Source organism: Pleurodeles waltl, chromosome 12, assembly GCF_031143425.1.
Source record: "Pleurodeles waltl isolate 20211129_DDA chromosome 12, aPleWal1.hap1.20221129, whole genome shotgun sequence".
In the NCBI taxonomy this organism is placed as follows: domain Eukaryota; kingdom Metazoa; phylum Chordata; class Amphibia; order Caudata; family Salamandridae; genus Pleurodeles; species Pleurodeles waltl.
Window position 1 is genome coordinate 680,329,295 of NC_090451.1, and position 13,188 is coordinate 680,342,482.

The window sequence follows — 13,188 nt, forward strand, 5'->3', positions numbered from 1 at the left end:
TTATTCCACATGAGGCAGGGGCAATTTTTTAATGTACCTAATGGATCGAGTGGTACCACATTGTTATTTACAGACAACACATTCTCCCCTGAAATGGTAACTAAATTTCCACAAACATACAGTTTTACTGGTAAACTATATGGCACACAAATGATAATGTGTGGAAATCAGGTTTCAGTGAATATGTTATTATTTGTGCATCACCAAGTAGAGTGTTTTGATTTGTTCTGATCCTAATAAAGTCTTTGTTTCAGTCACACTTGAAAATTATAAAACGTGCTTCATTTTTGCTTTCCTAACTGCTGAATGCGTACCGTTCATTTAAAGTTATTTACATTTTTTTTGTGTGTTCCAAAATAATGATGTCCTACAGCTTTTCCATTCACATTTCATGTACTGTAACAATATTGTCACATAATTCACTTTATTTTTTCTTTCTCTGGCTGCATAGTGAGAGGAGTTTGTAAACAACTCTCCTCATGTTGAAAAATAAGAAGAAGGAATAGCCTGACATTTGATCTCTGTCTTTGAAGCGCTGTAAATATGACAAGATAAATAGAGAATTTAAAGGCATCTTTATTTACTAGTCGGACTTTTACCACCCATCAAAAATAGGGTCACGACCCACTTGTTGGTCGTGACCCACAATTTGGGATACACTGGTGTAGAGCAAAGTTTTTAAAATACCTTGCATCACAACTAAAAAAGGCGCATGTGGAGTGTAGACATAGCGAGTGCCCTTTCCAATTGTCCTTGGTAAGACTGGGAACCCAGACACCTGCGTGCCTGATAATGCTTACCTTGCACAACATGGTGAGCACACAATCTTCGCTCCGCATGCTGACACTGGGAAAAACAACAGCTGCAGTTCCCTTCTCTGATTCCTACAAAACACTAGCTCATCAGCCTTCACCTGAACCCATGAAGGAGGTGGGGCCAAAAGATGTAAAGCAACTGACATGGGCTCTATGAAAGCAGTTTATTTCTTGGAAAGCATTCAATATTGGTCAGCTCTAAGGAGTTCCAGTCATCCATGGGGAGACTCCCGGTTTCCCAGCTGGATTTCACGCAACTCAGTTCACTGAGTGTTTGCATTGTACACTAAACCTTTTGCCTGCTTCAAGGCCGCTCCAGGGAGGGGCAAGAAGTTCTAGGATTTCAGCAGCATGTTATATAAACATGTCACCCCCTCAGCCATTTACACAGTCAACCTCTGGACTGGAAAGCTCAGGTGAGTTTTAATCCCTTCCATTACTTTCCAAATTTTTCACGGGGAGTATGATCAGTTAACACAGAGAATTTTTTATAACTCCCTACAATTGCCCCCATCTGTATTCTTCAAGTCCATGATGCGGCTGGTGAGGTAGGCACGGTGGGAAGGATAACTTTTGCCTGAAAGGTAAACTAGCTCGCCAAAGTAATTAGCAAAATTACACCTGCTGCATTGATTCCATTCACGAGAAAGGGCCTCGGAAGAAAATAGCTTATTTTTTTTAACATCTCAGATGTCTCTCCATTCCTAGTGCTCAACCATTTTCCTCAAAGCTCCAAAATCATGCTTCATATTGGAACCACCAAAAAACATCCTAGCGACCAGATTAGATAATTTCCTTAGCAAGATTTGCAGGTTTGGACTTGTCCATAAAATAGGCCTGGGCACCAAACTAAAAGTGGCCCCCATCATTGAACTGATTGGATTTAAAGAGTGGCCCATGTTTGCAAACTGGGACAGTTTTGAACTTGTAAAGGCATGCTGTTTAAGTGTTTTGCAATGTATGGAAGACTGCATGAATTTGAGCTTGCAGCTGGCAATGTTTGTTTTAATATCAGGGATAACAACAGTAACAACTGGCCCACCAGACATTAAATGAGGCTTACAAACAGCCAAAACAATGACCCACACATTGATCTGTCAGACCAGTAAGCCAGTCCAACCATGGAGTCTGGCAGCATTCTGGAGTGGTATCTCAATATCTACGTAGGTACCACGACCAATAAAAAGCATCATGTCACTTTATTAGGTCCACTGTTCTTCAACCTGGCAGAGCCTTGGTAATTATCAAATGGTGATCAGGAGAAATGTAATACACATGTAAACAAAGCTCAGTGGCTTTCTAAGAAAAAGCATGTCCCCAAAAGAGAAAACCATACTTTTGTGTGGGAAAATTGGATGAACAGAAAAAAGCCATGACCAGCTCTTACTGATATTTTTTCCGAAAATATAGTTTCCACTAATGGTATGGTACCAGAATTTCAAAAACAAAATATCATCTGACAGATACATTGTCTCTCAATTATTGTTTACAAAATGATTGCCTTGTTGAAGTTAAGAATAGAAAATCTACTCACATTCGAACGATATTTCTGTCAGACAATATTTTTGCTAACAATATTCTGATATCCAGCCCCATCTGTGCCATACTCCCATCGAGAATTTACTGATCTTTTAGTGGCAGTAAAGTCTGAATCTACTTCATTAGATGTACACTATTTGTGCCTGTCATAATATCCAAAAAATAAATAAAATGCAGACCTTCCCATATAAAATAAAGGTGTGTGGACTTACTACAAAACTGTGAGTACTACAAAAATGCAGTTTTTGGACAGCAGTCTGTAGTAGGTTCTGCAGTGTTATGGTACAGCAGCTGCTGCCGCAGCTATCAAGGGGAGGGGCATGGGGACGACGGGGATGATGGGGCGCGACGGGGACAGGGGGAATACATTTAAAATAAAAAATAAACTTACCGTTTGTCGTTACCGCCGTCCTCTCCTGCCACCTCGTTCATCCTCCTTTCCTGTTCTGGTGTCTCAGCAATTCTGGTGCTACTCACGTGCTAAACATAGCATGTAAGCAGAATCAGAACTGGTCTGAGAAGCAGTGACTGCCGCTCAGACACAACCCTGGAATCTGTGCAGTTTCTCCAGCCCAGCTTTGTACACAACCAGGCTGGAGAAATCTAAGTGTGCATGTGTGTTTGGACGGCCATCTTGGGCTGTCCAAACACACATGCACACTTAGTGCACACAATACCTCATCCCCCCTCCCGTGGCCCAGCCCCGCCATTCCCTGCACCTGCTGGCTGAAAATAAAACGATATTCAAATATCGTCATATTTTTATGCTGCTGGCTCTTACACAGTGGGGCGACGCTCCTCCGCCATTGCGTAGGAGCTGCCCTGCTACTGTAGCACTAAAAACCTAATACAAAGTGCAACTTGTGAATCAGGCCCAGTGGCGTTTAAAAGCAGGAAGGATTTTGCAGTCTGGACACTGCTCATTTGAAGTGTTTTACACTACTAGAAGAAAACACTAACAATATACAGGAAGGAATGAAGATATTCTGAGAAGTAAACAACTTTCTCACACCCTTTCAAGTCTTTCCGTGCATGGAGGGTGTTTGTATATATTCTGGTGGAGAAGTGCTGAAGGTAATTAGACCAGTGAATGGAGCACCTGCTTTTCACAGGCCACAATTCCAAGGAGACACCTCAGGAAGGTCAGTGGTTTCTGCTGAAGCGATTTGCTCGTAACACGCAAGTCAACGGTTCCAGTGCTAGAAAGATAGCTCGGTGGGCAGATGCACCTGCTGTCAATTGTCAACATTTGCGTGCGTTTGTGGGTGGGTATTTGATATGGTTCAACCCAGCCCCCGAGATGCCACAGATCGCATTGCAACGAATATTTCTATGTCAGCAGGAACACTTCCAACCTCAGGGGCAGTAAATGAAGCTATACTGGGTGTGTAGCAATCTGCTCGATATTACTAGACAGCACACTGCACAGTATGTTTTACATTACAACTGGAGGTACTGGGAGGGGCAGTGATTTGCTTCCGGTCACAGGATTAGAACGCAGGTCTGCAGGGATGGAGCCTTTACATCCCTGGAGAGTCCGGCCACTCGCAGGCAGTCTTTTGCCTCTGTCCTTCATGAAGGTGCCCAGGTCCTCTGCGGTCACTGTTGCTCATTTCATTTTTTCACCATTCACCTATGGATTCTCTCAGGAATCACCTGTGGAGTGGATGGAAGGCAGCTATAGCGCTCTTATATGTAGGTAGTAAGGAGGAGTTAAAAAATACAACTACCTGTGTCCATCTGGATGTGTATGGATGCAGAAGAGGCCTAGGGCAGCACCAATACTTTACTTCTAAAAACACCACGTTTCAAGGCGTACTTTTGACAAACATAATCCATGAAATTCTTGCACGGCCCGGCAGCACGCTGAGTGCCCTTGAAACTCTGCTGTAGGTTTTAGGCTTGACTCTAATATCAATGACGCAGGACTCTGTAAAGACACCTGTCTTTTTTGGGTCTTGGCTACAGTCTGCAGGCAGACCTATTGTTTCTAATACATATATTATTAGAGTAGGCTTTGAATCAGCGTCTTCCTCGTGATTTGTCCATCTCTGAGGTCTGCTCTTGATTTCACAATGTTCTCATTAGATGAATTGTATCCTTCCAATACTTCATTAAATAACTCCTTTTATTTTTGTGTACCAGCACGCCGTCGGAGTGCCTTTGTTTACCCACTCTCTCCTACCTTTTCATTTATTTTTTACTTATTTATCTTTCATGAGGCATCTTGACATGTCATTGCTATGTTAAGAACGAACAAAATACATGCTATGCATTAGGATGCGTGTGTCATGTCGTGTGCACGGCCACCATATCTCACACGTCCATATGCTCACGCCGCACAAATACACATTCGTGACTACCTTGGAATGGGGTTTCATGATTATAAAACAAATTACAAATTTGCTATCTATTTGAGCAGAGAATGTTTTTGTAATGGCGAAATCTGATAACACAAAATTGATATATTATAGAAACATAGAGTTTTCCTTACTATAGACGGCTGATCTTCATTTGAGAGGTCTGCAGAGAAGTCTGCATAGTATCCCATGATCTACTTAATTCGCCGTTTACCCGTCCACCAAACTGCTTGTAACCAAACACACTTTCATGAGCATCATCGAACACTTGCAAAGAGTCAAACAATACTGGAGGAGTGCACTGGCTGCCGCTTCGTAGCAGGCATTGCATCAATGACCCCTCTTTACTGAAGGCTCCTGCATTTATATTGCACTCTCTCATATAATCTCGCTGACTGCTACCATTATTGGCCTGTTAATCCATCACATTACTTAGGGCTTGATTTAGAGTTTGGCATACATGACGAATATCCCGACCGCCGTATTAGGATCTCCGTAGGCTATAATAGGATCGTAATACAGCGGATGTTTGTGAGGGAGTAACCTCCACTGCCAAACTCTAAATCAGGCCCATAGTTACTGAACATTTTTAGCTGCAACTTCGACATTATGCCTCAAGGAAGAAAAATTAAAAGTTTGGTATCTTAATGACAGTCTGCAATATTCACTTCATCTGGGAGGACCGAGTTCCCTTATCTATGTACCAAATTATGTTTATTAAAGAGTAACAAGAAATGAAAAATTATGACAAACTAAATGTGAAATATGATAAGATAAGTGACTCAAAGCTTACTTTTAACAAATTCTTACCATGAGTTATTACATGCGCAGAACATAACCTTTGGTCAAGCATTATCAACTTGTAAACTTCCAAAAGACTAAGGGCGTGATTCAGAGTTTGTCAGATGGGATTAATCCATCACAAACGTGACGGATATCCCGTCCGCTATATTACCAGTCCATTATATCCTATGGACATTGTAATACGGCGGACAGGAAATCCATCATGTTTTTAACCGATTAACCCGTCTGCCAAACTCTAAATCAGGCCCTAAGTCTTTCTTCTTTCTCATCTCTTTCATTAACGCCATAGATAACCTGCACTGGCTGTGCCATCGGGAAAGCAGTACCATCAAAGCACCATCAACAAGGCAATGTCACCTCCATGCATCATCCTTACCTACACCTTTCTGGTAAGCTCAAGAACATGTTGCAACGTCCAATTGAATATTATGAATTTCTGCCATACAGCTCATCAGTGTTAAGTAGTATCAGTAACTATTCTAATTCATTGCATTGCAAGTGGACAACAATAGGATGTTGCTCTTACCTGGAGCTCAGACGTCTGCCTATTTTATGTTCTGCACATGGTTTGTGCTCAACATAAACTCTGAGATTATAATAGTACAACTCAAAATAGATGAAGGAGTCTTTTTGGTCTGGTGTTAGCTAAGACCATTTGATTGTAGTAATACTATATGTGTGATATTCTTACTTGTAGGGGTATTCAGCCATCCCTCTGCATCCATTGGTCTGTTGTTGAGTCATTCACATTTTTCTTATGCCCACAACAACATGGGTTAATGGCTCAGCCAACGTTAGCCATTGGCTCATGTCACTATGAGTAAGGGCATGCTTCCCTATCACAAGGAACACATCCATGCACAAAGTCGTTCCGTTCAGTGCCACAAATGACTATGTCAATGTGTGCTTTGTAAGTTCAAAACATACTTTTACTTCAAGACAATATTATTTTAATATTGTTGAGGGCCCTCCAGGTCCTCGACAATAAAGTTTTGCAAAAATCATCAGATGACAAAGCAAGCATTGGCAAAGCCAAAAGGCTGGCATGCATCTAACACCGACCTACTGGCTTTGTCAATGCTTCCTTTTATTTTCGCTTTTCAAACTAGGATCTTTACTTTATAAAGAAATGTATTGAAAATTCAATTAAAAACGTAATTCAAAAAAGGGTGTCAACAATGAAGTAACGTTGCAAAATATCTGCAGACCTTCCATATTATTTTACTTCTCCAAGACAGACTACCTATTTAATTTTTATCAACTCAATAACTCTAACCCACAGTTGTTGAACAGGGTATCTGTTTCATAAGAGGGATATTACTAGCAAGCTCTGACACAGCTGGCATAGCAGCTTTTTCCAAACCACAGGCCCTTGTAAAGTAGCAGAGTATGTGTGACAATTATTTTTCTTGGTGGAAAAAGTCCCAGACATGGCCATTTTGGAAGGCCACTGTACACGTTTTCTCCAAATCAGAGTTCAGTAGCTTCTTGTGTCATACTTTTCCTGAAGTAGCAGCCTTGGTGTAAATAACCAGTCATCAGGCACCATGCTGAAAACTTCACCAATTCTCCTCTTTCTTTTGTAGATAGTTCCTCATATGGCCCTTGGGTTTCAGCCAGCCACTCTACCTATTAACTGACACACCTGTCAACCTGCTGACTCTAAAGTTAGGGGGACATCAGGCGATCAACATGAATGAACAGTTTTTTGGTGGAAGATATAAGGTTAAAAAGAGGGTGACTCATTAAAGCATTTGGAACCATTCTATTTAGCTGGAAGATGAATATGGGAGATGAGAGGCTGACGTCCTCTAGATGAGGGTGAGTTGATGGGTGTGGTCTGAGGGATGCAGCTCTTCTTCGTAAACAAACTAGAAATAACTTGCTTAATTTCAGTGTCCTCTCAGTGTCTTCCAAATTGCTACATCATTCCTCTCCTCTGTGGGGAGCCTGTGCAGAGGCAGGGTGCTAGAAAAATGGTGTGGCACGCAGATTAAGGCCATACTCCTCTGCCCAGCCTTAGTATCTTGGGGGAGGGCCATCTTGACGTAAGCAAGCTGACATCACAGCACAGTTTGGTGGCCTTCGCTCTTTCACAGAGATATATTGTGGGGCTATTAGATTATTCTTTTGAGGGGGGATAGAGACTGCGAGGAAAGTCCACCCATCATCCTCAGTATGATAGAGCACTAGAAAGGTAAATGTTGTAGCAGCTGATCCGTGCACCAGCTGGGTTATCTAAAAGAACCAGGAGGGATCCTCAAATGTTGGGTTGCTGAATCCGGAGTGGCTGGAAAATAGGGCAGAGATTCTTAATTTTGTCAATGATTTAGCGGTGTTTCACAATTATAATCTTAATTTTCTCCATGTCGCCTGAATATTTTATAGCTGTGGGGTAGCAGTTGGTGTGACCTGAGCTCAGGTACCACCTATTACTGACATTAAATAGAATATTTTTCATATGCAATAAATAAAGTATATTTTTATGCTAAGCCGAAGGAAAGCTGCCCCTCCAGCAAGAATAAAGGCTTCATTAAAATACTGCAGATGGTCTGCCGCTCTGGTTCTGCGGAAGATTCACCCTCCTCATCCCAGCACTGAACCATCCACTGAAACTTGAGATCCCTGCCAATTCAGCAGAAGCGCTTCCAGCAAAAATATCATATCGGCTGGCTAGACATTTTTTTGTTTATTTACAGAAACATACCCCCAAGGCAGATGTATACTTTATGTAAACCAAAAAAAGCAATGACACTGACAATCTGTGTTGTTTCATATTCGTATCTATCTCTTCCACGGGAAACTTAGTAGTTCCCACAATTCTAAATGGGCCAGAGCAAAACATGCACTGGTTAACCACAGCAACATGCTCTAAATCTATATGTGGTCCTAAATTGGTGGTGCAGGTAGACAAATATATAATCCTGGTTGCAGGGCTTATAGAGAAGCTTGCAGTGATGTAATCATTGCAAGCTTCAAATGTGCTATGGAAGCTTATAAGGGTTAAGCTACGTGAAGTACATGTTGCACACGCATTTAAAGCAGATATCTGCAATTGAAGGGCAAATGTGTTAAAGAAACTGTGGTCATCGCCATACTGCTGATATCTAATGTTTTATTATGCAATCACATTCACAGGTAGCAGCAGCCAAAGCACAGCAGACACCAGACTTTGACAAAACTGACACCCCAGCAGTGGTATGGCCTGACTGGATGTCTTCCCTCCCTGATGGGAAGTCCCTAGCTGACATTGCCATGCCAGGTACCCACGACAGTATGGCCTTCTATGGGGGTGCCATTGCCCAGTGTCAGAGCTGGCCGCTCCTCAAGCAGTATGAAGCTGGAATACGATTTGTGGACATCCGATGCCGCCACTACGAAAACTTTCTGCCAATCCACCATGGTGTGATTTACCAACGTGCCGATTATGCTGATGTTCTGCAGGATACAATCTGCTTCCTCCAGGATCACCCACTGGAGACCATCCTTATGCGTGTGAAGGAGGAGCACACCGCGTTCAACAACACCCGCACTTTCAAGGAGACGGTCACCCTCTACATGGAGGAAGCAGGAAGTCAGTGGTTTCTAAGGACCAGCACAGTCCCCACCTTGGGGGAAGCCAGGGGGAAGATCATCATACTCCAGAATTTTAACCCTCCTAGCAATCCGCTGGGGATCCTCTATCCTGGTAACTTCAGGATATCTGACGATTATGAAGTGACAGATGCAAACAAGAAGTGGAAAGTGGTGGAAAGCCACATCACCACCGCATTCAGGGGTGATCCCCAAACTACCTATATCACCTATGTCTCCGGGAGCCACTGGCTGCTCTTCACCCCAGCGGCTCTAGCTAAGAAGTTAAATCCTCAGCTCTTCAGTTTCCTAGAAAGGGAGGTAGTTGGGAGGACACGGTCTGGTGGGGTGATAATCATGGACTTTCCAGGAGCAGAGCTTGTCCAACACATCATCAGAAGCAACTGGGAATTTCAGTAATACTCTGGCACACAGACTTCTTAAAGACCTCCTCGTGGACCTCTAAAACAAATTAGGTTAGGCAATAGAATACCTACCATAATATTGACTTTAAAATATTGGCCTGCATCGATATCCACTGCAGGATATTTGCTTGTGCAATATTGGCAAAGTGATTATAAGTAGAATTTGAACATAAATTGTACACTCCCCTGTGTATGCCTACATTAACGATATCGAGCAATGCAATATTTTGGAGTCTATATTGTTTCAGGTCGATGGCTTTGTGTTGATATTTTTACAGCGCCTCGAGTCCCTCACGGGTAAAGGAGCAGCACTATACAAATCCTGATTGATTGATTGAACAAGCAGTAGGCGATAGGCAGATAGCCTTCACATGTTTGCACCCCTCATCCAGCATGCAATGCCCCGCTTTAAAGAGAAGTAGCCTTCCCTGAAGTTAAAATATCAATCTATTGATTTCCCGCATAGGTACATTTAGAAAAGAACAAGAAGTGTAACGTGGCTCCTGACTCGAAGAGGTCTTTTTCAGGCCTTCCATTTACAAAAATGCAATGGTAATAAATTGAGCACAGAGCAGCAGCACACAAACTACACACTAAACATGTGCACCGCTTGCTCTGTAGGCAAATTGAAAAAAGATCCTGATAGTGCCTCTTGATTTTTTGAACCCCTATAAAGTAGCCTTTAAGTCATACTATGGCTCATGTTACCAGGGGTCCAGATAATTCCGACTCTGTGCAAACCCCTTTTTGTGATAAAGTAGGCACCACTGGAACTTTACACAGGTATATACTGGCAGGTCAAAAATGCTTATGTATGCCCGAGGTACAATTTATGTAAATACCAGAACAGGTAGATTTTAGTGTAAAAATGGTTATGTGTCAGAATGCAGGGTTGGACTGGGACAGAAAGAGGGACTTGGCACCCTAATAAAAGTGAACCCCCATTAGTGAATTAGCTACAAAATAGGGGCCATTGTATACAAATGTTGGCACTTTTGAGATTGTGAAAACACACTGCATAGGTATTTTGCAAGGTGTGAAAGACAGCACGGATTTAAGTTTGCTGCAAGCAAAGATGGTTTTAATATCAAGGAAATTAACAGGAAAAACGTACGAGCAGATTATAAAATGGGACTGAAGCAGCCATAAAAGCAGCCCAAGCAATGACTTGTCAGACCAGCAGGTTCGGCACTGTCTGTTTGCTCTATAGGCCAGTCAGAATAGCAATAACTAAAAATTGTATGGCATACATTTACGGAACTATGGTTCCTTTCGGTGTAGGTTTTCTATTATTAACTCCAATGGGGCAACATTTTTGGAAACTAATATTTTTGTCATATATATATGTCAAGATATTCAGCTACCAAACCCTGGAAAGCACTAAAAACTGAATGCTGTGCAGTATTTTGAAGGCTGGCATTTGCACCTGTTAATTTATGAGCTCTGGATTATGGGGATTTAAACAGGGGGCAATAAATATCCCACTCCCTACAGTGACATTCCCGGAAATTTCTTAAGTGCTGAATAGTCACTCAACTAATATGTTTACAAATGAACAATTTGCCTTGAAACCTTCCACCCATGCTCGCCATGTGCCCAGCCCATCTCTGCCCTGAAACAGCAAGGGCGTTTTTCAAAGTTCAAACTACCACACACCTTTGTACCCTATTGGCAAAACCCATAACACCCTCAACCCTCCTTTCCCTTAAACATTGGTGCTCTTCAGTCTGTGCTCCATATCTTTCACTTATCTTTAGAAAGCTGGTGGCATGTCTCACCTGTAAAGGCATCAATGGTTCTTTGGATTGATAAAGAAACGGTATTAAATCATGTTTTTCTTATGAAAACAAACAATGGCAAAGCCAATAGGTCTGGGCTATCTAGGTGCCGGAGTTATCTGTTTGTGCATTTGAATATGCCTGACCAACCAGCGTTAGTGAGTTGCATTCATTAAATGCCATGTATTCTCTGTTCAGCATTTGATATGCCTTGGAGGAATGCCAGACAACTGAATGGTGTTATTGGGGCTAGCCAAATATTTTACTTTTAAACACTATCCGTGCTTTCAGAAAGTCTTATAAAAAACTAAATGAGTACTAAGAGAAGCTGTCATGGAAGGGTAGCTCCTCTGTCTAAAACTTATAGACTTTTTAAATCAGCATTCTGTGGAACGTGTCATCCCTTGAGGTGAACCCATGGAGTTATAATTATCATACACCAAGCTGCAGCAGCCACAGAAACACCCGCATGACTGAAAGAGACCATGGATGGCACAGCAAGATGCCAAGTACGTGTTGTTAGAGGAATGATTTGTTCTATTCTGTAAGTTAGAGTAAGGAATGAAAGACTGGTGTGTTGGTGCACAGACAGGACATATTTCATGATTCCAACATCTGAAGGTTGTAGCATACCTTCCTCCTGTGGATCTGGTAACGACAGAGGGAGAGAATTGAGTCAACCACCACCTGAAGGTGATGAAAATCAGACATCACCTTAGGTGCGAAATGCAGCGCATGCGGGAGGAAGAGCAAATCCTGCCTCCACGAATAAGATCTTTGGGGAAAAAAACCTGGACTTACATTGTGATGAACCCAACAGAATAGACAGTATAGAGAACCACCCCCCAACTACGCTTTTTCCACAGTGTATGCCAAAGTGCTCTCCAGATCCTGCAGTCTGTATTATCTTTAAAGCAAATAGGAAATTGATTACATTGTGTTTTGTTCTTATTTTAACTATGTCCTGGTGCACCGCGATGTGCATTAATATATTGACCCCTCAAAATCCTGGGCTCGTCCATTTAATCAACAAGCACTATGACGAATTCTGATGTTGCTGGCTCTATTTCATTATTACAACAGTAACAAGCATCCTGGGACTGGTTTCAGGGTATCACCTCTCATCAGCCAGGCTAGCTTGAATCCAGTGGTGCAGCGAGCAAGGGACCCAAGTCTGGGCATTCCCTCCTTCCATGATCGTTTGGTGTTGCCAAAGTCACCCTAAGTGGCCAGGGTATACCCAGACGTGGGTCGCTTGCTCACTGTGCCACTTGATTCAAGCTGGCCTGGCCGATGAGGGGTGATGCCCCGAAACCGGTACCAGGAGGCTTATTTCCAGTCCAGGGAGGACCTGGCCTCGCAGTTGGGGCTGGACTGTTCCCGTGGGGAGCAGGGTTAAGACTAATTTGCATATGGCTGGGTCAAAACTGGGGTGGAATGAGGAGAAAAAGAACAAGGGGTTTAACCCAGATCGGTGACTGGTGGTGAGTGTATAAAAAGTTTCAGCACTCCGTCCATCATCCTTTTGTGTTGCTTAGAATGTCCAGAAGGCAGTGAAGTAAAATAGATTCTGTGTCCTTCAAACTTTCAACTGGTAAAAATCTTTTTGGGGAGAGCAACCATTTAAGAGCCAAGAGAAACTTCCCTTTCACAGCATACCCATGGTCCACGGGCTGTGTTTGTCAACAAGACACAGCCGGTTACCACCCAGGATCCAGTACAATCACAGAGATGACTATGCCAGAGTGGGGGCGAGGTTGTGAATATTCTACCATCAGTGGCAGGAATGGAGTACGGACATGTGGGTATTCAATACCATTAAAAACTTTTATATTATCCCATTCCTACACAAAACCCTACACAACCAGTTGGCAGCTACCCGATTGTCAAAGAG

The 13,188-nt window shown here is 42.6% G+C and overlaps 1 protein-coding gene across 1 annotated transcript; it reads left to right on the forward strand.

The window, feature by feature from the left end:
- Positions 1-1,046: 1,046 nt before the first annotated feature.
- Positions 1,047-12,414, forward strand: LOC138267783 (1-phosphatidylinositol phosphodiesterase-like). The gene is made up of 3 exons (XM_069216984.1): positions 1,047-1,231; positions 5,808-5,907; positions 8,657-12,414. The coding sequence occupies exons 2-3, from the start codon at positions 5,869-5,871 to the stop codon at positions 9,509-9,511; spliced, it is 894 nt and encodes a 297-aa protein (XP_069073085.1). The 5' UTR covers positions 1,047-1,231; positions 5,808-5,868; the 3' UTR covers positions 9,512-12,414.
- Positions 12,415-13,188: the final 774 nt, after the last annotated feature.